Source organism: Parus major, chromosome 5 (genome assembly GCF_001522545.3).
Source record: "Parus major isolate Abel chromosome 5, Parus_major1.1, whole genome shotgun sequence".
Lineage (NCBI taxonomy): Eukaryota > Metazoa > Chordata > Aves > Passeriformes > Paridae > Parus > Parus major.
This window is the reverse complement of record NC_031774.1, coordinates 57,577,703-57,602,856: the sequence shown is the minus strand read 5'-3', so window position 1 is coordinate 57,602,856 and position 25,154 is coordinate 57,577,703. Positions and strand designations below refer to the sequence as shown.

Sequence of the window (25,154 nt, the reverse complement as noted above, 5' to 3'; positions counted from 1 at the left end):
CCTCCCTCCCTCCCCACAAAAGCCAGATACCTCATACATAGTCTGCACATTTAAAATGCAAGAAGTGAGGGATCGAGCCATGCATCCCAAGTACAAGTCAAGTGGGATCAGGAAGAGCCCTTCCCATCTCAGCACAGAGTGGAGGGGGAGAAAACAATTGTATCTTTTTCTTATTAGGCAGGAAATAGGATTTTTGTAATAGGCATGGATGTAAATACCAGACCAAAATACATTTTTCTGCTCATTCAGATGATTTACAGAGAAATAAAACAGGTACTTTTCTTTTCTAGCAACTTTATAAAGAATAAAAAAAAATATTTAAGTGCTTGACTTAAAATTAATAAAAGAATCATCACATGCACACCCCAAGTCTGAAGTAGGTTAATGCACACAAATATAGACTATGAGGCACAAGTCACTAGAAAATACTGCAGTTCTTTGTGATAACAGCTCTTGAATACCACAGTGCTTTAACATTAGATTTCATGGCTGTTTGTGAGCAGTCCTCAGCCTTCCAACAAAGAAACCATGGCATGATCTCCTGTCAGACCATGGAACAGAGGCCAACCCACTGAAGGAGGGATGCCAATCATCAGCACATTTCACAAAGCCTTGGGCTCTCCCTGTAAGCGTCCAGGTACCCCTAAGAGTGAGAACAGCAGCCACCCACTGCTGCCTTCATCCTCCATCAATGAATCTTTCTGTCCCTAGCTGGGCACGGCAGGCTGGGGACAAAGAGGAACCTCAAGGAAGGTGGTGGCCATCAGCAGGCTGTCACCACCCAAATCATGTCCCTTCATTTGGTGCCTGGCCAGCTCTCTGCTCAGAAGCAGAGAGCAAAAAGCCATCCTGGGGACAAACAGCTCACCCTCAGGCACTTTCCAGAGCCAGGCAGGAGCAAGGTGACAGCACAAGCAGATGACTGTGAGCATGTGACAGGGAAAGGGCTCCTCTGGAACTGGGGAGGGTATGGACACATCCTGCCTGGAATTCTGAGCACACTGCCTTCCACCAGTACTGTCCACCTGAACTAAAACTGAGTTTGGACAGTGGTGATAAAAATCATGCCCTCACTGAAATAAACTGAGATATCAAATCCATTAATAATCAGGGGTACAAAATGCCCACCTTGCATGTTTACAGTGCTGCATCTGTGTGAACAATTAGCCATGACAGGAACTGCCAGTCAACAGAATTTTGAAGCAGCACCACTCAAAGGCAATACTTTGGCTGAGACACAGGAACAGAGTAAGAATTCCAAGCCAGGATCTCCAAGAGTGACTCCTGCTGAGTGCCAAGGGGATGTATGTTCATGATACCTGAAGGATGCCTCCTTTTACCTTGGGTAAGGCCAGAACATCTTTGTAGAAGCCTTCAAGTACTTTATAAACCCAAAACATACAGCCATAAGGATAAAGCAGTCATCTGCCAACTGCAAGCACTCCAAAAGTTATGATGGTTCCAAAACTTAGGAGACTGCTTCAAAAAGCATTCACAGCTTAGAAGGGGTTCTTGGCTTTCATTTACCCAAAGGCATTTAAGTACTGGAATACCACTGATTTATACACTTGCAGTTTTTCCTCTTTAAACATGACAACCACAAATTTTGCTTATTTTCTTCAAACAGGAAAACCTGCGCTACTGATCATTTTGTTTTGCCTCAGCACCCAGCCAAAAAGGCACAAACGGACAGGAGACTTGCATAAAATCCCAAGAGTCAGCACTTCTGAAAGCCTTGGCCTCTCCTGGCATGCTTTTTCTAATTTTTAAGCAGATGCAGTTTGTAGCATCTGCAGAACTTGGTCTAAGAGAGCTCTCCTCTGTCTGGGAAGCATTCTCCTGGCATTCCCACTGCACCACCAGGAGCACTTGGATTGACAGCACTGGATTCAGATCTATAACTTGATACAGAGTGGGAGTGTTGCTGCAGACTGAAAAATTGCATTCTGCCACCGAACCAAACTTGCAACAAACTATTAAGCCGGAACCCTCACCCTCCTCTGGTAAATCACACTGTAGAGATACTCTGGAGCCACTACAGAATTTGGGACACAGGTCCCACCTGGCTCAGACTTAACTGGTCCCTGGACTGCCATATAGCCATGCCTCCAGACTGCTCAGAGCTTCTTCTGAACTCCTCTGACTGCAGAAAAACCAGCTGACCTCACCAAATAAAAGCCCATTACACTGGTCATGCTGTTAGTGTGCCACAAATAACAGCTGGATAAAACTACTGGGCTTGACTTGGGTTTTTCAGCTGACTATTACACAGAGGAATTCTTATTTATTAAGTGGCTTCAATGCATGGCTTTCCTCCATCATAAAAAGCTCACAAATATGTTTCTCTGATATTAGCAGTTTATTAATTGTGTTTTGGTTTATTATTGCATTGCAGCTGGAGAGTACTGCACTGGCTATTCTGGAAAGCAGAATATTCCAAGGGGAATATGCAGAAGAAAGTCTGCTCCTTAGTGCTCACCTCACCCAAGTGGGCTCCTTGCTTTTCCTTTATTTTGCCCCTCACTTCACCTCAACTCCTCTTCCGTTCATTCAGCTATGGCATGTCATAGTTTTGCCAACTGCAAAGCAACCACTAATACAATAAAACCTGATTGCACACATTTCCTTGGTGGTAAAAATGAATAATTTCTTTCATTAGCCAAACTTTCCCCATCAAACAGTGTGCTGGGACTACCAGAATTCCAGAGAAACCCACTAAGGCTCTCCCAGCTGCTAGAAACCCACTGCTCCCAATTAAAAACTAAAAAGCAAAAATAAAAAATAAAAAATAGGGACTTTCTGCAAGGACCACCTGCTTTATTTTCTGCTTCTTCGGTGAAGGAAAATAAATAAATAGAACGCACACCAAAAAAAAGGAAAGACACCGAACCAACACCAACCCCCTAAACTACAAGTGTCTGGTATTAAAGCGGCACGAAGGAACACCCCATCGTCAGTAAGTCCCCACTTTTCTCGAAAAATCTCCTAAGTTTCGAAAGGAAGATGAGTAATTGAGGAGCTGAAGCGCCCGCCCGGGGGGACCCACCGGGACCGAAACTTTCCCGATGCGCGGGGCAGGCGGAGAGCGAACCCCCCCCGCATCGGCGGGGATGGGGGTGGGAGGGCTGGAAATGAAAAATAAACCCCAAAACGCCAGCCCTGAGAGGTTCGGAGCCGCAAAGTTCCGCGGCCAAGCGCCGCCGCCCCCGTCTCCAGCCGCAGAGCCGCCGCGTCCCCTCGGGGGACAGCGGGCACCCCGCGCCCTGTGCCCCCACACTCACCCCGAGGGATGGGGCAGCACCTGGGGGGGGACACGGGCATCCTCAGGGCTCTGCCGACACACACACCCCCCCCGAAGGGCCGGGAGAGGCGGGAGGGAGCCTTACTTTTCTGGCTGGAGTATCCCGGGTAATATCCATAATAGCCGGTGATGCGCAGGATCCTGTCCTCGATGGTGGCCACGCCGTTGGGTGCTGCCTTCCCATCCATAGAGGGAAGGAGCCGCGCGGGGCGGCCGGGCGGGACGGCGAGCGCAGCCGGGAGGGCAGGAGCAGCAGCAGGGGCAGGAGGAGGGGGAGGAAAGCGAGGAGGAGAGCAGCAGGAGGAGGAGGAGGGGGAGGAGGAGCGCGGCCGCCGCAGCTCGCGGTGCCGGCGGGGCGCTCGCTCTGCCTCCGCCGCCTGCTGCAGGACGGGCTCCGCAGCGCGGCCCCCGCCCTCCGGGGACGGCGAGGAAGGCAGCGAGCGGCCCCGCCGGGCCTCAGGTGGGGCGGGATGCGGGGCGAAAGGTCGGATCCTGCCGCCGGCACGCTCAGGGGTCTCTTGTCCCTCGGTGCAGCCGCTGTGTGTGGGGGGGAGCGCCGCGGGCACCCCGGCAGCCCCCAAAGCCCGGTTGGGCCGAGCGGGGTGAGGCCGGCACGGGCAGCGCTGCCCCCACAGTGAGCCGCCGTGAGGGGTGGCACGGGAGGCTGTCCTGAACTGCTCCCGCAGGTTCGGGCCCTCAGATCTCACCATCCCCAGGGGCTGCACACAGGTGTCAGGGGAAGGAGAGAGTCCTTTAATTCGGACTCTGAGGGGACAAGGTTTCACCACTCGGCGCTGTGCGTGTCATAAATGGTTTGGGTTGGGAGGGACCTCAAAGCTCATCCAGTTCCACCCCCTGCCATGGCAGGGTCACCTTCCACTATCCCAGATTGCTCCAACACTTATCCCACCTGACCTGGAACACTTCCAGGGATCCAGGGGCAGCCACAGCTTCTCTGGGCACCCTGTGTCAGGGCCTCACCATCCTCACAGGGAGAAATTTCTTCCAAGTATCCCATCTAGCCCAGCCCTTGTGACAGCAGGAAGCCATTCCCCCTTGTCCTGTCACTCCATGTCCTTATCCAAAATCCCTGCCAAGCTCTCTTGTAGTCCCTTTAGGCCCTGGAAGGGGCTCTGAGGTCTTTCCAGAGGCTTCTCTTCTCCAGGCTGGACATCCCTCTCTCCCAGCCTGTCCCCCATGTCAGAGGAGCTCCAGCTCTCTGATCTGACACCTCCAGCACGTCCCTCCATCTCTCTCAGTGTCACTTGGGAACGCTGCCTCGGTGGTGGCAGCTCTGCTGTCCCTCACTGTGGCAGAGTTCAGGAAGAAAAGGGATATCTGCCCTCAGCTACCCAGACAGATTGTACACCTGATTTAACATCTCTCCATACAATGGCCACAAAATCCTTGCCTGCATTTGAAAAATAAAGAAGTGACAGATTCACTATTTGGCTTTGTTACTCATTCCAGAAGCTAATTCTGTCTCTGGCAACAATTAGGCTTTGAATTACTTTTTGTGCCTCAGGTCCTTGCCACACTTCCCTCTGCTAGACTGAAAGGACCTTAGCAACCAGCCTTTTTTCCTTTAAAATGTATTTCTATCCAGTAATCAACTCACTTCTTGTTTGTTTGTTTGTTTGTTTGTTTTGGTGGTTGTGTCACACCTTCACTTACTCCTTTTCAATCCAGTCATTTCCATTAACTGGTACATGGGGAACCCAGTTAAGACATTCCATACATCCTTTGCTTCTTCCTCTGCTCACATTCATTTTTCTCCGTTCTGTGCTTGGCCAAATAAGCTGATGGCACAAAACTGCCTTTTATGAGCACAAACAAATAATAGATGTATTAAAAATAGCCATTGCTGTGGCTTTGCTCTGGGAGTCATTAGCTGGTTAGTGTTTGTACAGTGCTTTGAAGATCAAGGTTTTCTGGTGTGTGGATGTAGATATGAAATGCACTTGCAATATTAAATACCCTTTTGATCTTGATTTCTTGTCTCTTCCCCTGGTGCTGGGTAATAATAAGGGCAGTTACAAATCAGCAATAAATCAACCACCAACCACCAAAATAACTGAGGAATTCAAGGCACAGCTCATTTCACAGTTTCCCCATTCCCTTTTAAGCTAGCTATGAAACAAGATAGTGACTTTTCATACTTTTCAATGTAGAGATTTTTTTGTATTTGTCCAACAGAAGCACAGACCCCTGCAGAGCAACTAACATAAGACATTTGTTTTTACTTCTAATTTGGGGAATGCCATAAGCAGCCCTCACTCCTCCAGGATTTCCCTGACCATGGGACAGAGCAGCTGAGACCCAGACCAGATATTAGTTGGCTTTGAGAGGTGCTGGGTCAGTAGGAGCTGGTGAGGCTCTAAGCTCTTCTGCAGGATTAAAATTCCCTGTCCTACTTAGGGAAGCACAGTTGATGCAAAAATCACTTGCCTGGTGTGTTGTGTGGAATCTCTGAACAAACTACAAGTCCCCCCCTTCCCAATTTCACCTCCAGTGGGAGTTGGTGTTATGAGAACATTACATTGCATTGATCTCAGCTTCAAAGTCAAATTTTGGGACTTAAAAGTGTTACTTTGAAGAGAAGGAAAGAAATGACTGGTTCATTTGAAGGTTAAACTGATGTACCCAGAAACAACTCTAAGCTTCAGGCTTTCCAAACACCTTAGTTCAGGCTTAATTTTTCATCTCCTCTCCTCCTCTTATCCCTAGGCTTTCAAGGACATGCTGTGCATGTTTAAACATCACTAGATGATAATACAAGCAAAGCCATTCTTGAAATTGCTCCTGCTTGTGGTTCCCTTCCAACATCACTCTGTGCAATGGATGCACTGTGATACCTTCTGTCTCGTTGAAAGCTTATAATGAATTGCAGCTCTATATTGTTTCTGAATTCTTACTATGCTGACTATTTTTCTTTTCAGAAAGAGCAAGCAAATTGCTTTCTCTGCAACTGGGCTTTTTGCAAGTTACAATTAAAGGTGTGCAGAGGAAACCTGGCTGAGCAAGATGTATTAACTACATTTATTACCAAGAAAAGGACACTTGCTGTGGGGCACATGGGGATTTGTTTCCTCTCTTCAAGTTAACAGGGCCATCAAAGTCACATTTATGTTTGCATAAATATGCTGAAGTGATTTTGCAGAGAGATTTGTGTATTTACCATTCCGTGACTACAATTTGAGGGTTGATCCAGAAAGGAGCTTTAAAAGCATTAATTTAACCTGTAGCTTATTGTACAGGGTGAATTTCCCCCAGATTCCACAAATAGGTGTCTTTCTCTAAAGGAAAGAAGAGCCTTATGCCATTACTGGCCGCAGAATTTGGCCACAGTGTTTTTAAAAAAAACCCCACACTTAACTCCAGGCCATATGTTTGCAAAAATAACTTCTCAAGTGAGAGAACAATGTAAATGTCTCCTGATCATCTTGCTGATTCTGCAGACAGTCCCAGTGTCTTTTTTGCTGCTCACAGCTTTCCCAGACAGCCTCAAATAGAAAGGAACAAGAGTCTGGGTGTACTTCCCAGCTGCTTTTCAAATCCCACTGGATGGGGCTGTCATGAAACGGTGAGTATCCTCAGGTGAGCAGAGCCTGAAGCGGCAGACCTTTCCTCATCTGCCCATTTCCTGACCACATCACCTCCAGTTTGTTCTCTGTGAGGCAAGAGGCATCATTTCCTCCTTTGCAGTGCCTTATTTGTGTTGCAAGATATCCTAAAGACCTAAAGGTGGTGGCTCAGAGCTCCCCATGTTGGACAAACAGCCCAAAGGGTCATGGACAGCAGGGAATCAGAGAATGGTTTGGGTTGAAAAAGACCTAAATATCATCCAGTTCCATCCCCTGCCATGGGCAGGGACAGCTTCCACTATCCCAGGCTGCTCCAAGTCCCATCCAACCTGGCCTAGAACACTGCCAGGGATGGGGCAGCCACAGCTTCTCTGAGCAGCCTGTGCCAGAGCCCCAGCACGCTCACAGGGAACAATTTCTCCCTAAAATCGAACCTAACTCTGCCCTCTGGCAGTGGGAAGCCATTCCCCCTGTCCTGGCACTCTATGCCCATGCCCAAAGTCTTCTCCATCTCTCTTGGAGCCCTGTTAGGTACTGAAAGCCTCACCCCAGAGCCTGAGGACTTTAGGATTTAGGGAAAGATGCAGGGCAAGAGTGGTGACAAAAAATGCTTAGAGTTGAAGTGGTTGCCTGAGATCCCTTAGCAGATCAACTGCAGGCTTTGAGGAACACACCTCAGTTCTCCTCTTCCCCGTGCCAATTCCAGGTCCTTCTCCTTCCCTACTCCATCATTCTCCACGTACCTCCCCAGTCCATCTGAGGTGGGAGAAAGGGGAGATTTTTCACCATGTGCTGAGGTTGTTGCCAATCCTGTCATCTCATCTCTTTGAGGAGGTTCTGCCCTGTGTTGTTATGAGGATTGAGAGATAAAAGAAAAAACAACAGGCAGCTTTGGTCTGCCATGCAGCTTACCTGTGAGCCTGTGAATGTGTGAAAAAGAGAAAAAAGGACTCACACAGAGAGAATTGTTTAATGCCAAGTGAGAGTTTTAACTGAAAAATTAATTACAAATTGATAATTCCAAATTAGCTGTTTTCATCCTTCCGCTACACTGGTTTTTTAAACAAGAATATGCCATTTTGGCTTGCATTATACCTTAGCAAGAACCTTTAAAAAGTCATGGCCAAGAGGACTTCTCTTCTGTCATTTGGAGAAACTTATTTTGTGTGTTATGGGTCCAGTTCTCCTTTCTGACAAGTCAAACTGGTGTAAAACCAGAATAAATATGAAGAAGCTGGACCCATAGATAGGAGGGGGGCGGAAATCTGTAGTGTTTGAAGTTCCTTTAATTGTCCTCTGAAGTGGCACCATGAAAGTCACTGGAGCAAAGCCAGTTCTTGCTTAATCTGCCTCGTGCACACCAGGAATGAAGGATGGGCTCAAGGTCAAAAGGACTCACTGTCAATATGGAATTATTTAGTGTAAAGATGCCCCAAGTTGGCAGCTCAGTTTTAAGAGCTTTCCCCCCCTCACTGTTTGAACACTGGGAAGATTCCAGCTTGGACCAAAATTTGAAACCCAGTTCCAACATATTTCAGAGCATCACCAGATATTAAAAGGATTTGATTTGGCAATGAGCAAGGCAGCTTTTTAAATGCCAGTTGATTTCATTGATGGGATACAGAACAAGAAACAATCAATTCTTTCCAAAACCATGACACAAAGAATGCATTAAGGATGGAGGAGAAAGCTGCCAGAGCAGTCTGCATGTTCCAAAGCAGCTTGTATGGATATATATCCATGCTCTGATCCACCTGGGACACCAGGAATCAGGGAGGCAATTAACAATTACCCCCATGCTGTATAAAAATGAAAGCCCCCAGGTCAGTGCAGCAAGAAAGGAGCTTCCAGGGCACTCATCATTTTTGTTTGCAAATAGCAAGGGGATGTAGTTATTCCTCTGAGCCCACACTCAAACATTTCCTGGAAACATTTATTTAGCAGTAGCACTGTCAATGTATTGATGCCTGTTTCAAAGGGAGGGAAGCAGAGAAGAGACTCAGTTGAAATTGCTGCTGGTTGCTGCAGGTATTTTCTCCCTCAGGATCATCCAAGACTGCTCAGTCTCAATGACAAAATAAGGCTAACAGTTACAGAGCTCTATATAAATGCAAATAGCACATGGCCACCGTGTTCTGCATCCCTTAAGATGGGCTGAGACCTGTTTTTACAAAGTACTGATCATGTTTTTGCCTTTCCCTTTAGCAGCTAGAGATACACAGCAATATATCCATTGCTCTGCTTTTTCAACTCACACTTCTTTGGCAGGGTCTGAGAAAGATAAACCATCACAACTAAATTCTTCTGCTCTTTTCAGTAGAGCTGTGGCCATGTGTACCAGCAGATCTTTCTAGGGAGCAGTGAGAATTCAGACTGACAAAGACTGCTGGACTTCCAGATTCCAGTGTGATTGCAGTGGTAGGGATAGGAAAATGAAATCATTATTTCTACAGGATATAGGGTACTTTTTGGAATAAATCTGTGTTGGTATTTCCAAGGAACCATTTTCCTGCCCTTCCCATTCAAACCAGGACTTGATCTCTGGACAGTCTTTGGAACTGGAGTTCTATGCTGTGGCTCAGGACTCAGCTGGGATGACACCAACACCAGTTTCTTGAGCACCTGGTAAGATTTTGTGTATTTATCCCTGTCCCTGGATCGACAGGCTGGAAGTGACTGGCAGATGCACTGACATGGAAGTGTCTGGATAGCTGGTGGTCAGGACAGTACTGAGCTCATGATGTGGTGTCAGAAATCTCTTCTGAGATTGTCTGAGATGGTTTTTCAATGGCTTTTGATATCAGCAGGACCCACAATGTAGCACATACAAGAAATCTGCACTATTGGGCACCTTTACAAGTCAGCTTTCTTGCAAACTGTAAAATCCTGGCTCCTTTGATACGTCTGCCCCTATGAAATCTCCCAGATGGTGTTTTGAGAAGATAGAGAGTTCATGAAAAGTAGCATGAAAAACTCAAAAATCTCTACCACCTCCTGGTGGCAGAGATTTCCTGTCTGTGTACACAGGAGAGATGCTGATGGGCTGAGGCCACATCATCTCACATCACTGCAAAGCTTTTGGTGTCTTCAGATCTGTTCTATAGTTCCTCAAAGTTCCCAGTGAAACATAAGGTATTCTCCTCAGCTTTTCCTTCCCACACTTCTCCCTGCCTGCATCAGATCAATTCCTTCAGGCTGCTCCACACTCTGGACAGTAAAGCCAAGATGAAAGATCTCCCCTTCTACCTCCTTCCTTTTGGAGTATCTTGTGATGTTGTGGAAACAGCACAAGATACTCTCCACACCCACTCTCAAAACATGGAGATTGAAACAAGTGGTGTGAATTTGCCCCAGCAGTAAAATGAGTCCTGTCCCCTGCCCTTCACAGGTCCTTCAGATCACCCTGCAGAAGGGTGGAGGTTCAGCTCCTTGTCATGTCTGAGACTGAATCAGAGCACATCCAAAATTGCTCTGAAGTTTTGTGTGCATGAAGCCCTCAGTGTCACCACTAAATGCCTGTGTGACTTGGCTCGGGAGAAAACATCATCCTGCTGCTTCTGAAGGCTGGGATGTCTCATCCTGAGTCACTTCCAGGAGGCACAAGAGCAAGCTGTTGCTGTATCCCAAGGCTGGATTTGCTGATTGTCTGTTGTGAATTATCCAAATTGTACCTGGAATGGGATAGAGCAGCACAACTCAACAGAGGCCAGGGGCAAGCACTCAGATTAGTCTGTGTGTGTGTGCTTATCTCCTTTCAAAACATGCTGGTTAGTCAGGAAGATAAATGTGAAGAAAGAAAAGCTCCCAGGCTGGGGATGGTACCTTTAGCTGTGCTCTGTTTTCCCTGTTTTGGAGGATGGTTTTTCCCAGCCTTGGGAGGATGATACATCACCCTTTGGAGCAGTACAGCTGCAAGCTGAACCTTTTTGCTCTTGGGAATGAGGTTTTTATGGTGTGAACTGTCTGTGGAGGTGAGGTTGATTTTTATCCTTTGCTTTCCATCTGTTTGCCGTGCTGGGCTAAGTCAAGCAGATCGCAATCAGCCCTCGGTGCCCATCCCCAGCCTGCTGGCTCTGTCATATTTCCAAGCAGCTCTGACATCCCTGACCCCTCTGCAGAGGGACCTCATGAATTCAGATTGCCTGGATGTGCTCCAGTCGGTTCTGTCCCGTTTTTGCACCTTTGCTGTGTGACAGATCTGGCTGGAGCCCTGCACGCCTCATGCCAGGCCTGCAGCCCAGCGCTGTCAACTCTCTTCTGCCTCACAAATGGGCAGGTGGGACTTGTGGTCTGCTGTGATGCTCCATATGTAGCCCCAGCAGCAGCACTGCATCACTCCCAAAGTCCCTGCCAAAGGAGCCAGTTCCCTTCCCCCAAAGAACCCCAGGAACTTGACCCCAGTGTCCTCATCCAGGTCTCTTCACATGCTGCAGCCCCACTGCCCAGAGTATTCACTCCTGAATCTCATCTGCCTCAAATCTGAGATGTTGCATGATAGGACATTTAAAAACAAAACTGGAAGAGTCTGACCAGCACCCTTAAAAAAAATGTCATGAGCTTTTTCCTCATTTCCTTTGCAAATATGCAAAGACTTTATTCTTCTGCCTCTGCAGTTACTTCATAGCCATGGGAGAAAACCTACATCAACTGACCCTTTCTCTAAAGGACCAGTGGGTAAAGCCTGCATTTCAGAATCTGATTTCTCTCTGGAAACTCCTTGGATTAGACACTTGTGTAGGAAGAGAAATCTGGTGTCCCGCTCCCTCTGCTGGTACAACTTTTCAGCCATTACCTGGTACCAAAGACAAAGTTGTTCAGCGCTGTTTTCCAGCACCTGACCTGGCCCTGCTCTTTGGAGATCTATCCCTGTGTCCAAGGACAAAGCTTGGGAAGGGCAACAGATCTCTTTTGCAAACAGTTTTCTAATGAAATCCAGGTTTTCCCCAGCATATTTTATAGCTGTCACTGAAATTTCTGCATGAGCTCTTCTATTTGGAGATTTATTTCTGTGTCCACAGAGATGCTTGCTGCTTCCCAGACTTTTCTGATGGTATTTGTTCCTGCTTCCATAAGCATTTAAAAACTTCTTCCTTCAAGATCTCCTGGTCTGCTGCTTGGTTCTTTTCTGTGCTTCAGCCCTCAAAGGTAGGATCCCAGTGTAGATATCTCATTTTCTCCTTCTTACTGATATTTTATTTAGAGAGCTTTCCAGACTGCCAGCAAGCCCTGGGCAACCTTTCCATCTGATATTCTTATTTATAGCAAAGCCCCTTATTTACATCCCGTGTTTTCCAAATGCCACACGTTTTTTTGTTTGTTTGTTTGTTTTTTAATTGAAATTACCAGGGGGAAAATGGCAATGTGGTTCTTCCTTTAGTGATCACACACATGACACTGAAGTAATTTAAATGGGTTTTTTTTGTCTTCACAGTGACCAGAGTTTGGCTTGTGTTTCTAGCAGGGCTGGTCAAATACCAGCACAGACCAACCTATTCTGCAGCCAGAATGAGCTGAATGTGGAAATATCCAGAAAACATCCAAACTGATTGCTATTCATCACATAAATTATGAAACCTTTCATCAAGAACAGAGCCAGCTGTTACTGTTTTTAGCTAAATATATTACTTTTAAATTGTATCACTTCTTGCTGTTTTCCAGAGTAATGCAACTTACCATGAACAATATTTTCAGTGTCTGGAGGTGATTAATTTTCTGCTGCTCCCTCTTGCCATATGTGAATCTTTACAAAAAAACTCCAGAATTTTCCTTTACTCAGGAAGAAGAAAATGTTCAAATCATACCCAACACTGCTGGCAGCATAATTTTTTAATGACAGAAATGATATTTGGGGTGGCACTGAGATCTGTGTGAAAGGGTAACACAAAGCGCTGGTTTTGTGGAAGGGTATTTTATTTTATTTTATTTTATTTTATTTTATTTTATTTTATTTTATTTTATTTTATTTTATTTTATTTTATTTTATTTTTAATGTGATACTTGACTGAAGTCACACTCTAGAACAAGAAACCTCCTCCTGTGACAGCCAGGGCAGTGCTGGGTTTCTATTTCAACTGTAACATGGAGGTGACACATTTGCTTGTATAATCTCCAAGAGAAATGAATTTACCAAACTCAGGGCTGTGACTATTATACTGTTGAAATTTGGAGAAGTAATAACCATTTCCTATCATTTGGTGTGAAGAATAACTGATTTCCAGTTATTTTCCTTTGTTTTAATAAATGACCTCCCTGTGAGCTGTGGAATTGTAGTATAAATCAAATGTTTCTATTCCAAGATGTCATGAGTATCTGAAACTTCTGTTGATACTCTCAGTTTATTACACCAAGAACAGGAATTACTAAGGCTAAGGTTGTAAGGCCAAGCACTAAAAGGTTCAGAAATGCCAGGCTTTAGGTTATCTGTGCCATCAGGACTGTGCTGGGTGGGCTTTTACCACCTATGAAATCATTCCTGGTGCCCACCCTGCTGTTACAAAGCAGCCCTGACAAGTCCCCCCCCTGCCCCACTTCCAAAAGTTCTGTTATTCATGTTAAAGTCATGTAATGGTGAAGTTATTTATGCCCAGTTTGAAGGATGGCTCCTCCTCCTCATCCCCTTCTCCCCCTCGTCTTGGACACAGAGCCATCCCCATCCTTCCTGCCACACACATCCCTTCTCACATCTCCAAGGTTTAAAAAAAAATAGCACAACCTCAAAGCTGGCTTTTACTTATCCTCCCAAATCCAAGCCCACATTCCATGAAATTACTGTACACTATTTTTCCTGCAAGTCTCTTACCTCCTGGAGCTGCTGACACAGTGGGGACAAGACACCAAGTCATGATTTGTCCCTGCTCTGTGTGAGAGCTGAGCTCCTGTTTCCCACACAGCACCAAACCTCTGCACTGAACTGAACATGAATTATTCCCTGTGGGACTTTTCTGTAATGCTCATCACAGGAGAAACTGGGAGTTTTGCAAACAAAATCACTTTTTAGACTTCACAACAAACCACTAGCATGGAAAGCCCTCATTTTACACACAGGGAAGTAGGTGCAGAGAAAAAAGTACCAATTTTCCAGATATTTACCTGTGGTTTAGCACTTTCTATGTTCAAGGCACAGCTCTCAGTGTCTTCAGGGGTAGCTTGGAGAGCTCAGGACATCCCCAAATCAAGCCTACTGGGTGTCTGAGTGGGCCTCACAAAACAAATCCCTGATAATCACTGACCACAGGGGATAATAAATTTGCTTATCATCCCTCCTCCTGCTTTGGTTACCTTGAAACAGTAACAAAGGCTTTGCTTTCTTGGAGCAAAAATCAATCTCCTTAACAGAACCTGACAGACCAAAACCTCTGGGACAGCATCACTCATTGAGATACAGGAGGGAAACCAGACCAAAATTATGTGGTGCAGACAAAGACACATCATGTCTGTGTTAAAAAAAAAGACAAAAAAAAAAACCCACAAAAAAATCCAAAAAACAAAACCAAACTGAAATACAAGCAACCACTTTGAAAAGTAGCCTCAAGATGGTACTTAAGAGATTACAAGAACATCAAACCAAACCCAGAGGAATCTGTAATATACAGAATTACTGTGGAAGCTGAGGGAACACTCGTGGCTTCCAAGCACTTGTAATTCCTTTTCAGTGTCAGCAACAGTCGATGCCAGTTGTGCCCCAAAGGGCTGGGCTGTCCTTCCTCCTGTGCCCTCTCCACTCTGAACCCTTCCACCTTCTTCTGCTCCCTTCTGGATCTGCTTCTTATCTTTCCAGGCCACCAGCTTTTCCAACACTGAGCTAAAGAATCCAGCTTTTTGCTGACTTGATCACAAGCTGGGCTCATCACCTCGTACCTGAAAGGATTTCTCTTCCTACAAGCCTTGTGCAAGTCACTTCCAAGGAGAACTTGTCAGAAAGGGTGAGAGGAATTATCACACCTTCCTTCAGCTCTTCCAAACATCCTTGTAAAGTCTAAACTGAACCTTTGCATTCCTGCTGCATTTCACAGAGAAAGGTAACCAGTTCCATAGGGTGCTTCATCCCATCCTAATTCAAATGCCTCAGACAGGTGGCAAGATGTTTTCCTATGATTGTTAAGCTGCATCTAAAAAGACTTTTTTTTCCTGATTTTTCTGAATGTCTCTAGGTATTTCTATAAACACAGTCTTACAACAAGAAGTTCCTCACATTAAAATGCATATTGTGAAAGGCAATTTATTTTGCTACTTTAAAACCTCCCACTTAACCACTTGATAGTGCCCCTTTGTCTCTTCATTCTGAAAAACAGTGTTGAACTGCTCCCTTAAATCTTCTCCATGCTCCTGCTGCTTTCACATGACTCCATCATATTCTCTCCCTTTTAATCTCTGTTCCAGGCTGAAGGGTCTTATTTACTTGCCTTTTCCTCATACAGAGCTTGTTCCATATCTTTGGCCATCTCTGATGTCCTTCCCTGTGCCTTTCTCTAGTTTGTTTTATCTGAGATGTCCTTTCTGAGCTGGGGGAGCAGCACTGCACACAACCTAATGCAGACACACTGTGGGTGTGCAGAAAAAGCCAAGTGATGGTTTCTGATTTGTTTTCTGCTCCTACTAATAACCCTCCCATGCTGCTTTCATTTTTGAGCACTTCTGGAATTACTGCCACAGCTTTTAAGATTTCTTTTCTGGATTGTAGCAGCCGACTTAGAGCTTCTCTTTATGAATGCTTTGTAAGAATACATTCCTCTGTATATACTACCTTTGAATGTCATCTTGCATTTTACCATTTCATTAGTATCTAAAGATCCTTTACTTACCATTTCCTCTGCATTTTTAACCACCCTGAGGGAAGGATCCTTGGTGACACCCTGAACAGATGCCTGTCATTCAGCATCATGTCCATTTTTTTTTAAACAAAAAAAAATTCAAAAGTCTTAGAAAGCATCACAATAATTTCCATGATTTGTGACTCATGGGAAATGTCTGGCTGCCAGTGTGACTTTAGGCCAAATTTCAACTCCTCTTGCCTCAGGCTTCCTCAGCTGTGAAACAAAAGATGCATTTATAGTGCATGGCAGAGGCCAGAGAACTTTGTCCAGCTGTTTCCAAGTTCGACCTCCCAGGCTGCCAGAGCTTGTGCATGTCCCCAGTGTGATCTCCTGTGTCCCTGAGATTTCTCCTGATGGAGGATATCAAAATGACTCTCCCAAAGGGACAGTTACTATCACCATGGAAAAATTAAAAAAAAAATCAAGCTTATGTTCTCTTATTGAATCCAAAGCAGAGCCATGGACTAAGAGGAAATTACCCCCGCCCAAACCAGGACATAAACCTAAGTTTACTGCCTCCCTTAGAAGTTTATTCTCCTTTGTAAGTACCTTGTAGGTCTGCAGAGGATGATTTATATCCATTATAGGTTTACATTTCAGGTCTAATTACCCACTCCAGCACCTGGGCAGCGAAGGGTGAGGTTACATGAACAGGGATGTGAAGGAAGGATAAACCACTGGAAGTCCAGGCCACATCCATCAAGGATCATTGCCAAAAGTCCCTCTTCATCTCTCTTGTATCCCCTTTAGCTACTGAAAGGCAGTTTTTCCTTGCTTCCCTGACTATTTCCCTAATATTTCCAAGCTACACTGCACAGTTTGACAAAACCAGTCTTTCTAAGCATTTGTTTCAAGATTCACTTGCACTAAGGGAGATTTGGGAGCAATTAGAGTGGCTTTTACAAACCAGTCATTTTTCTATTTGCAGTTCAGATCCTGATAGTAAATATGACAAAGGGGCACTAAACCTTTAAGTAGCTCAAAGCATTGCTGTGCTCAGAGCAAGGCAAACTGAAAGAGAAGCCAGAAGAATACTTATGCAGACCACGTTACCAGAAACATTTAAGGAGACTGCATTTATAAAGAAAAATTCTTACAGTCAGTTATTAGCCAATAAGTGGAGCAGTTCATTGGCAAAGACACAGAAATACACAGCAGGCTACTGGAGCTCTTAAGGAAAATACAATTAACTTGGTAACAAAATTAAATATAGTGGGTCTATAATAAGAGTGAGCAGCTTATAGTAAACCCAAAGGGAGTATTAAGAATTCAACCCATCAATCATCACAGCATGGAACCACCCCTGGACAACATTTCTAAGAACCTGTTTGCCATTTTATGCCTGTTCCAGTTACTATATGAATAAAGCTGTTCCTTGATTGATTTTTACTGCTATGACTCCTTGAATTCCAGTTCTTCACACTTGTGATTTAATTTCACATTTGGTTATTCTTGGTCTTTGCACACATATGAACTGTTGCAGTGTTGTTGCAAACCCTTTGGGCCCTTTCCACCTCTGCCAAATAAACTTTGACAAGGTTTTCACCAAAATGGGCATCGCTTTCTCCATCTGAAAAATCTGGATGGTGATTTGACTTCTAATTATAAACAACTGGAGACCTAAGGCTGCCTAATGAAAATGTGTTGGTAGCGCTGCAGCCACCTGTCCTTTTGCCTCACCTGAAATAATCATGAGTAATACCACAAACTTGGTGAAGATTTTATGGTCAAATCCCAGCAGAAGAGAAGATGCATCTCCAATCATTCTAAAGAAGAAAATATGTCCATAAGATTGCAGCTTACAGCAATCACTCCTGTGAAAAATAATTGCTACCTGACCTGCTCTGTTTTACCATGATAATCCAGTTTGGGCTCCACAGTGGTGATTTGAAATTGCAGCACGTTCACTCAGCAGCTCTCCATTCTCCACAGATTCCCTTTGCCATCACAGGACAGAGAAATTCACCCTGCCTTGTTCCCATAAGGGAGCCCCACACCTTCAGCCATGAGAGGTGACCTTAAAATGCAGCTCCCTGCTTTGTCTGCTCTCACAACCATGGATCAATTCATTTCTCTCACCATGGGTGAAGTCAGCACTGACAGAGTTCTGACCTAAGTCCCCTGCTGCTTCTACCAGCTCAAACCCTCACAATCCCTGCTGAACTGAATTTTTCCATATGTTCCCCTGGAGAAGACAGTGCTCTGTTCCTTCTGTTCAGGACCACTTTATCCCAGGGAGTCAGAAGTGTCTGTAAGTGCAAATCTCAATTTCTAGAAGACCCTGAGGCTCTGTGACCATTCCTAAGTTCACCTTGTACTTCCAGAGCCCTCCAGGGATGTGCAGCCCCAGCCTGTGCTGGTTCCTTTGACCAAAGAAACATGGAGAAACTGCAGTTTGTAGGAGTTCCTACAAGGGGGAGGAGATTTGTTACAACCCAGGGTCTGGAAAACTGCAGAAACACCTGAGAGGTCAAGTATTGACCAAGGCCAGCTCTGCCTTCTTTCTCCCTGGCAGCTTCCCAGTTCCTCATCTTCCCAGCTCCTCCTCATCTTCCCTCTCCTCCAGGGACTGGAAAGGGTCTGATGCTGCCCAGGGTCTGATGAAAATGGTCTCGGAGAGGAGGTTTGGGCTTCTTTTCATATTCATCTCCATTCATAAATCAGGGAAAGTGCTACAGTGAAATTCCCACCATTGGGAGCATTTGAAACTCCATTCTCAGCCAAGGCAATTCCAGAGAGGAGCTGGAATTGGTCACCCAGCAGGCAGGGCAACCTGGGAGAGCTGTGGCATGAGGATCCCAGGAGCAGGAATGAAAGCTTTTGCTGGAGATGTTTTGATCCCAGCATTGTGTTTCCTTTGGAAATACCAATCAAAGGCTCGCCTCCCGCAGTTTCCTCTCTAGGTCTGCTCAGCAATCACCCAGAAAGCAATAAAAAAAGAAAGAAAATTGACACAGCTCTCTAGCCATTGGTTTTCCAAAGCATTATTCAGGGGGAATACCTGCACCAGTTGCTTTCTAGGATGAAAAAAAAAATTGTTTCCGTTCCCATGGCATTTGGAAAACACATATTGACTGAGCTCTTAGAGAGCAGGAGCTGATTGTGCCCCAAACCAGGACCCACAGGGACCCTCTAAAAAGCCCTCCCAGCACCAGGAGTGTGGCACAGACCAGTGGTGAGAGCAGTAGAGAGAGGCACAGACCTTGAATAAGAAATATATTCTACAATCCACAGGACATGGCACCAGCTCAGGTAATGCAGAGCATCCTCCAGGACAGCCCAGAGTAGCCCTTATTAGTCTGAACTGTCCTGTTGAATCACTCCAAGGACTTGAGCAGACCCTTTTCTCTCCCCATTTGTACTGCTCAGGGTGGCACGAGTTTGCTTCCTTTAGCAGAACCAAAACCTATCTTTCTTTTTCTTACTGCTTTCACCACCAACACTCGGTCCAAGGACTGGCAGTAGATCAAGGGAAAATTCTACAAGCTCTCAAATTGTCTGATGGTTTATTTCTTACCCAGGAGTGGAGGGACCATGGGGGTGCTTAGGCAGACATTCATGAGCTGCCAGTGCTGGAGAGGCTCCTCCTTCCCTGGGGGAAACCAAATCCTGGAAGATGTGCAGGTGGTTTGAGGGTGACAAAGATGCCCCCAGGGTGGATCCTGGTGGATCTCTGCAAAGGTCTTTCATAAATACAGCTAAATAAAGTCATGAAACATTGCTACTCAATCTCTTTGGAGAAAGGGATTGTGCCGCTGCTCAGAGCTAGTGAGCACTCCCCTGGCACTTGGCAGGTTTTTAAAAGCAGCAAAAAAAATCCCGTTGCCATTTGAGCAGGCACAGACATACCTGTTTTAAAAAATGTAGTGTGCATGCTGTCAGGGAAATGCCCAGCTGTCACAGAAGAGCAGGTCACAGCAGCATTTGATTATGGACTCCAGAGCTACTGGTGGACATCATGTCCTTTATGGGCAGTTAGCTGCCTCTTCTTGCCTGTGTCCAGCAAATTCTTTCATTTGCAGCCATTCCTATTTTTGAAAGGACTCTGTGCTTTTAAATAGACCATTGAAACAATGGTTCAATCTCCAGCCTCACCAGGAGCCACCACAAATTGGGCTGCAAGGACAGAGTGAACAGGCTCTGTGGCCATGACAGCATTTGGTGACATCCTGCTGCAACATCCCCATCCCAAAGGAGAGCAACAGAACATTGCTGACTGAGACAAGCTGCTCCTCAGCAGCATCTTCTGATCTGTGTTCAGATCCAGGGGCTTTTCTGTGCCTGAAACACAAACAGCACTCACAGCCTCAGTGACACCAAAGCTCTCCAGGCCCATGGCTGAAGCTCTGGTAGCACATAAAACCCATGCAGGACCAACATCCTTATTTTTTTCCTGGGACCTTTTCCCTCTCTTCCATCTGGTCCTACAGATCATCTCAAGCATCTCTAAAGCAGAGCCATCATTTTCTTGCCCAAAAAAGTTGTGGCTGGCCCACCCCTGGAAGTGTTCCAGGCCAGGCTGGACACTTGAAGCAACCTGGGATGGTGGAAGGTGCCCCTGCCCATGGGAGGGGGTGGAACTCGATGGTCTTTAAGGTCCCTTCCAACACAAACCATTCTGTGATTTGTGATTTTATGACACCAGGTCACCAGCCAAAGCTGTTTCATGAAGGGAACCCCCCAGGCCACCACCTTCCCTCTGCCTCGTGGGTCCCAAATCAGCGGAACCTGCAGTGGAGTGAGGGATGCTGGAGGAGGCAGGAGGAGAAGCAAGAGGCAGATCAGCTCTCCCTGCTCTGTGTGTGAGACTTGGCAAGTCTGTGACTTACACTTCCATCAGGCTGCTGAAAGAAAAGGGCCTGATTTGCCTTGAAGCGGTGGGAGTTCGGGTTGTGCTCAGCCTCTCTCTTTGCCTTGAAAAGCATCTGTTAATAGAGGGGAGTTGGAGGGGAGCAGCAGACAAAGAGACATCACAGGCACGATCCTCCCCATCAGTGGCACTGCCGCTTGCCAGGAGGGTTTCTCACGCAGCCCACGCCTGTGATGTGCTATTATATTCCATGAAAAGAAGGGATAATGTCAAGTTTAGAACATCTTGGCTATTTCCAGAGGTACAATGCCATTTCTGCGCTGAGATGACATGCGGTAGAGGCTGCTGCCTGCTCCTAAGAAGCAATTCAGGACCCAGCTCTTGAGGAGTCACCTGAGTAAAAATAAAACCAATCCCAGAAAAAGGCAGAAGCTCCCCATTTAGCTCCTTTTATCCATCAGGGCTCCCCAGATCTCATCCTGAAGTGCCAGTTGTCGACCAGAGCACACAGGGAGGGGATGGTGAAGGGCTCTGACCTCGTGTGACATTTCCCACACTCTGGCATCCCAAAAGCCATATGTCCCAGGACAGCCACCAAATTTGTTGTCCTGCCTGGAACTCATTTTCCTGTTGCTCCTGCAGCAATAGAAGAAGCTCAGACTTCATTTCCTGCATGCCAGGTCACTCCTCAACAAATGAATCATCATACCCCCTCCAAATGAGCTTAAAAAAGATCCACTAAACCATTTGCTCTGTGGTCCTTCATGAGATGCTCCAGGTATCCCCTTCAGCATCCAATTTCTCAGGATACCAGCATGGCAACAGCTCCCTTCTTACTGGGAATATTATTTTAAAGCACAGAATAATCAAACATCACACACAGGTTTTCCTTCAGCGCTGGCAAAGAAAATCCCTTTAATCTGAAATATGACACATCCTCATCAGGTACAGGGGGGGAAAAAAAGAACCAGATCAGAGAGATTTTGCTTTCATATGGCTACAAGATAAATCATCATCCAGGGCAAGTAATGGGTAGTAATTGTAACTCCTCTCTGCGTTTACAGCACATCAGAAACCTGCCAGGGCTGAGATAGCTCGATAGCCACTGAGCCTCCCAGGCTCCAATTACCTCTCTCTCTGCTCTCAGTATCAAAGGCAAAAAATTGCTTCCTTCATGCTAAATGATCTGCAGGGTGGAGGCAAATGGGCAAAAGGACTTGGAGAAACGATTGTGGGCTCTGCTGTGCCCAGGTCTCAGCTGTTCCTTCTGTCCAGAGCAGGATGCACAGTAGGAAGGTGTGGGGCTGAAGGTGCTGTGATCCTCACCCACCCTGTGATGAGCTGGCTGTTTGCTTTAGTAAACAAAACAAAAAAATTAATCTCTGCTGAATTTGGGCTTTGGACACTCCAAAGTACCAGAGAGAAAGAAACAAACTGCAGAGATAAACGTTTTGTCTTCCGACGCTGCGGTTCCATTTAGGAAAACAGCCTGCAGCACTGACTGTCGTGGGCAGATGGACACGAGCATGTCAGGGGAGCCATTCACCCTCTTAGGAAAGGAAAAACCAAGGCTGATGGAATTGCTTTGCTAGTGGATCACCCCAGCAGCCTTGTGGATGAGACCTTCAGTCTCTACATCCCAGCCAGGGCTTGGCTTCTCATGCCCTGCTGCTCTCCTAAAAACAGAGACATACCTGAATCAAGTTTCCCTCCTCCCAAGTAGCACAAGACCTGCCAGGGTGCTCAGCCATGACCAAATCTCTGTCAGGTACTTTTATCTATCCAGGGCATGCCCTCCTCATCTCTTAAAAAATGAATTTGTGGGAGGTGTCCCTGCCCAGACACTTCACACTTGCACTGTTACACGGCCATGCAAATGTTTCCATCACTGCCTGAAACGTGGCAGGTCCAGCAGCTCCATGGCAATGTCCCTGGGCTTGCTGGATGCAGATTTTAATTAATCTGCAGCATTTCCAGTGCTCAGGTTCACTTGCTAAATCCAGGCTGCACCACTTCCCTTCACTGCATCAATTTTTGATGTCTTATACACTCATTTGCTGCTGACTAGACCCAAAATCACAGTTATTGCTTCAATTTTGTCTTACAAGCAGCAGCCATGGGTTTATAACCTCAAGAACAGCCAGGCAAGCAGGAGCCTTTCCTTCAGCATTCTTCAGAATCAATGCTCAGCTCATAAAACCACACTAACATTTTATTTTCATAAAATGGAAAAAAAAAGTCAGCTGAGATCCCTCTTCCACAGAAAATTCCCAAACTGTGGTATTCTCATGAGCACCAGTGCCAGGGCTCGGGGTTTGCCACAGCAGTGAAGCTCACAAGCAATCCACACTGAGATTTTAGCTCCAGGTTTCTGTCAGGCTGGGGTGTCCAGAAGAGTCTTGTGCAGATTCTAAAAATGTGGATGCTATTCAGCACCACAAACCCTGGTGTGGCTCACAGCACTTTGCTTTGTTATAAGGTAAATGTGAAATTATGTTTTTTCTATTTCCTCAAAGTCTGTTCTCTGCTATCCAAAAAAATCCCCCCATGTACTTTCTGCCTCAATATTTCCACAGCCTCATCTCCTTTCCACATTCAGATGTTTCAGGGTAATAGTTGCACATTTTTAAGCCCAATATGCTGACAGCAAAACAAATATCTAGTTAAATACTTATTTTTAATAGATGCTGTACAGCTTGCATGCAGCCAAATCCCTTGATTAGCCTTTTGTTTTTCATGCTATTAAGCCACATTCTTCACTTTGGGTTCTAGAGGAAAGTTTTCCCTGGATTGTGCACCCTCCTCCTGCAGCTCCCTGGCAGTGATCTCCTTCCCAACAGGCAGATCCTGTGAGCCATGGTGGCTTTGGAAGCTTTTTCTGTCACTTCCAACAAGGACAAACCACCCAACAAACCTCTGCCAGCATTTCTCATGTAGCCCACGGTCCAGAGGAGCCGCAGACCTGGCACCCTCCTGCCCATAAATAAACCCCACGTGCCCAGCACTGAGGCACAGCTCAGCTTTCCCTCACTCCAGCCTGGATTCAGTGATGCATTTTACTACCTCCCTCCTTTCCATTTTAAACCCAGCACCAGAGTATTTTTTTTATGCAGGTCTCCTTGGCCATGGCTGTGTCTTGAATATAATATCAATTTTTTTTCTAGTTAATTCTTCATTCCTGCTCCTGCTGAAGTGGGGGCAGCTCCAAACTCCTCTAGGATGCAGGATTGACATTACTGGTGTGTTATTTAATCTCACAAACTACAACCTCCCCCCAGCAACCCCCTCAGCTCCTGGTGCCCAAATTACCTTGTTTGTCACCACAAACCCATCCTGGATGTTCACGCAACAGTGCAGCTCCCATTCTGCAGCCCTGCTGCTCCTCTTGTAACAAAAATCCAATTTCTGGGTATTTCAGTTGAATTTCAGCCTGTATCCAAGTGAGATTTAACCAGACAGGAATGTAATGCAGTAAGTCAGTGGAATGGAAGCCTGTTATTTGCTATTTTTTTAATATTAAAAATGCAAAGTATAAATAATCTGGGGGGAAAAAAATTAAATCAGAAAGCCCAAAATTGCTTCCATAATTGCAGATTAAGTTATGGAAAGAATAAAGCACAACTCCAAGGGTAGATGATTGCCAGAGGCAAATCAATAACTTTTAAAGGGCATATTGACCAGCAAGAATGAACCTTGGGAAAAGAGCTAAAATTGAAAAAATATCTAGTTGACAAATTATTTAAAATAAGGATTTTTCAGCTTCTTGATCTAAAGTACACTTAAATTCAGTGGTCTAAACATTTTGACTACAAAACCCAGGTCAGGTTACAGCCTGATCCTGGCAAATGTTTTCATTATTGAGACTTTGCTTGTGTAAGAGAAGATGTTTTAAATTTACATCAAACACTCTTGATTTAATTCGGAATTTTTTTTATATGACTATAGTCACTTTTTTTGCAGGGATTTAATTTTTTTATAAACACACTACAAATTTTTCCTTCATTAAAGAAATAAAAATCTGTTAACATCAGCCTCTTCTGTTGCCCAGTTCCATTTCCTCTGCCTCAGATGAAATGAAATCTTTAGTGAAGAGCCTCGATGACTGTAATTTACCCTTCCTAGAGCCACTTTGCATTAAAGATTTGGAAAATTGAGTGAAAGTACAGCTCTGTTCCTGAATGCTGGCCCAACACAGAGGTTAACATTCCTCTCCAGGCACCATGTGCAAGACCCAGGAGTCTTCTGGGGATATTTTTGGAAAAGGACAGTCAAAAGCTGCTGTTAATCTCCATTTATGTCCCTCCACAGCCCAGCTGCAGCCCAGCCCTGCCAGGAACTGCTCAGGTCTTTGGCAACTGTTCAGTGTCAGAGAACCACAGAATCATTAATTTGGTAAAGACCTCTGAGATCAAGTCCAACCATTCCCCAGCACTGCCAAGGCCACCCTTAACTCCTGTCCCCAGGTGCCACATCCACATGGCTTTAAAATCCCTCCAGGGATGGGGACTCCACCACTGCCCTGGGCAGCTCTGCCAGTGCTCAACAACTCTTGTTGGGAAGGAATTTTTCCAAATATCCAACCTAAACCTCCCCTGGTACAACATGAAGTCATTTCCCCTTGTCCTATGGCTTGTTACTTGGGAGAA

General features: G+C 45.6%; 1 protein-coding gene across 2 annotated transcripts in view; it reads right to left on the bottom strand.

The window, feature by feature from the left end:
• SLC35F4 (solute carrier family 35 member F4) overlaps positions 1 to 3,670 on the bottom strand; it is a 109,561-nt gene extending 105,891 nt beyond the window's left edge. The window contains exon 1 of one of the 2 annotated variants that reach the window (XM_015632307.3): positions 3,387 to 3,670. In XM_015632307.3, coding sequence (XP_015487793.3) covers positions 3,387 to 3,489 — 103 coding nt within the window. In that variant the 5' untranslated portion in view covers positions 3,490 to 3,670. The remainder of the gene's footprint in view (positions 1 to 3,386) is intronic. The other variant, XM_015632308.3, reaches the window with a different exon arrangement.
• Between the last annotated feature and the right edge of the window lie 21,484 nt (positions 3,671 to 25,154).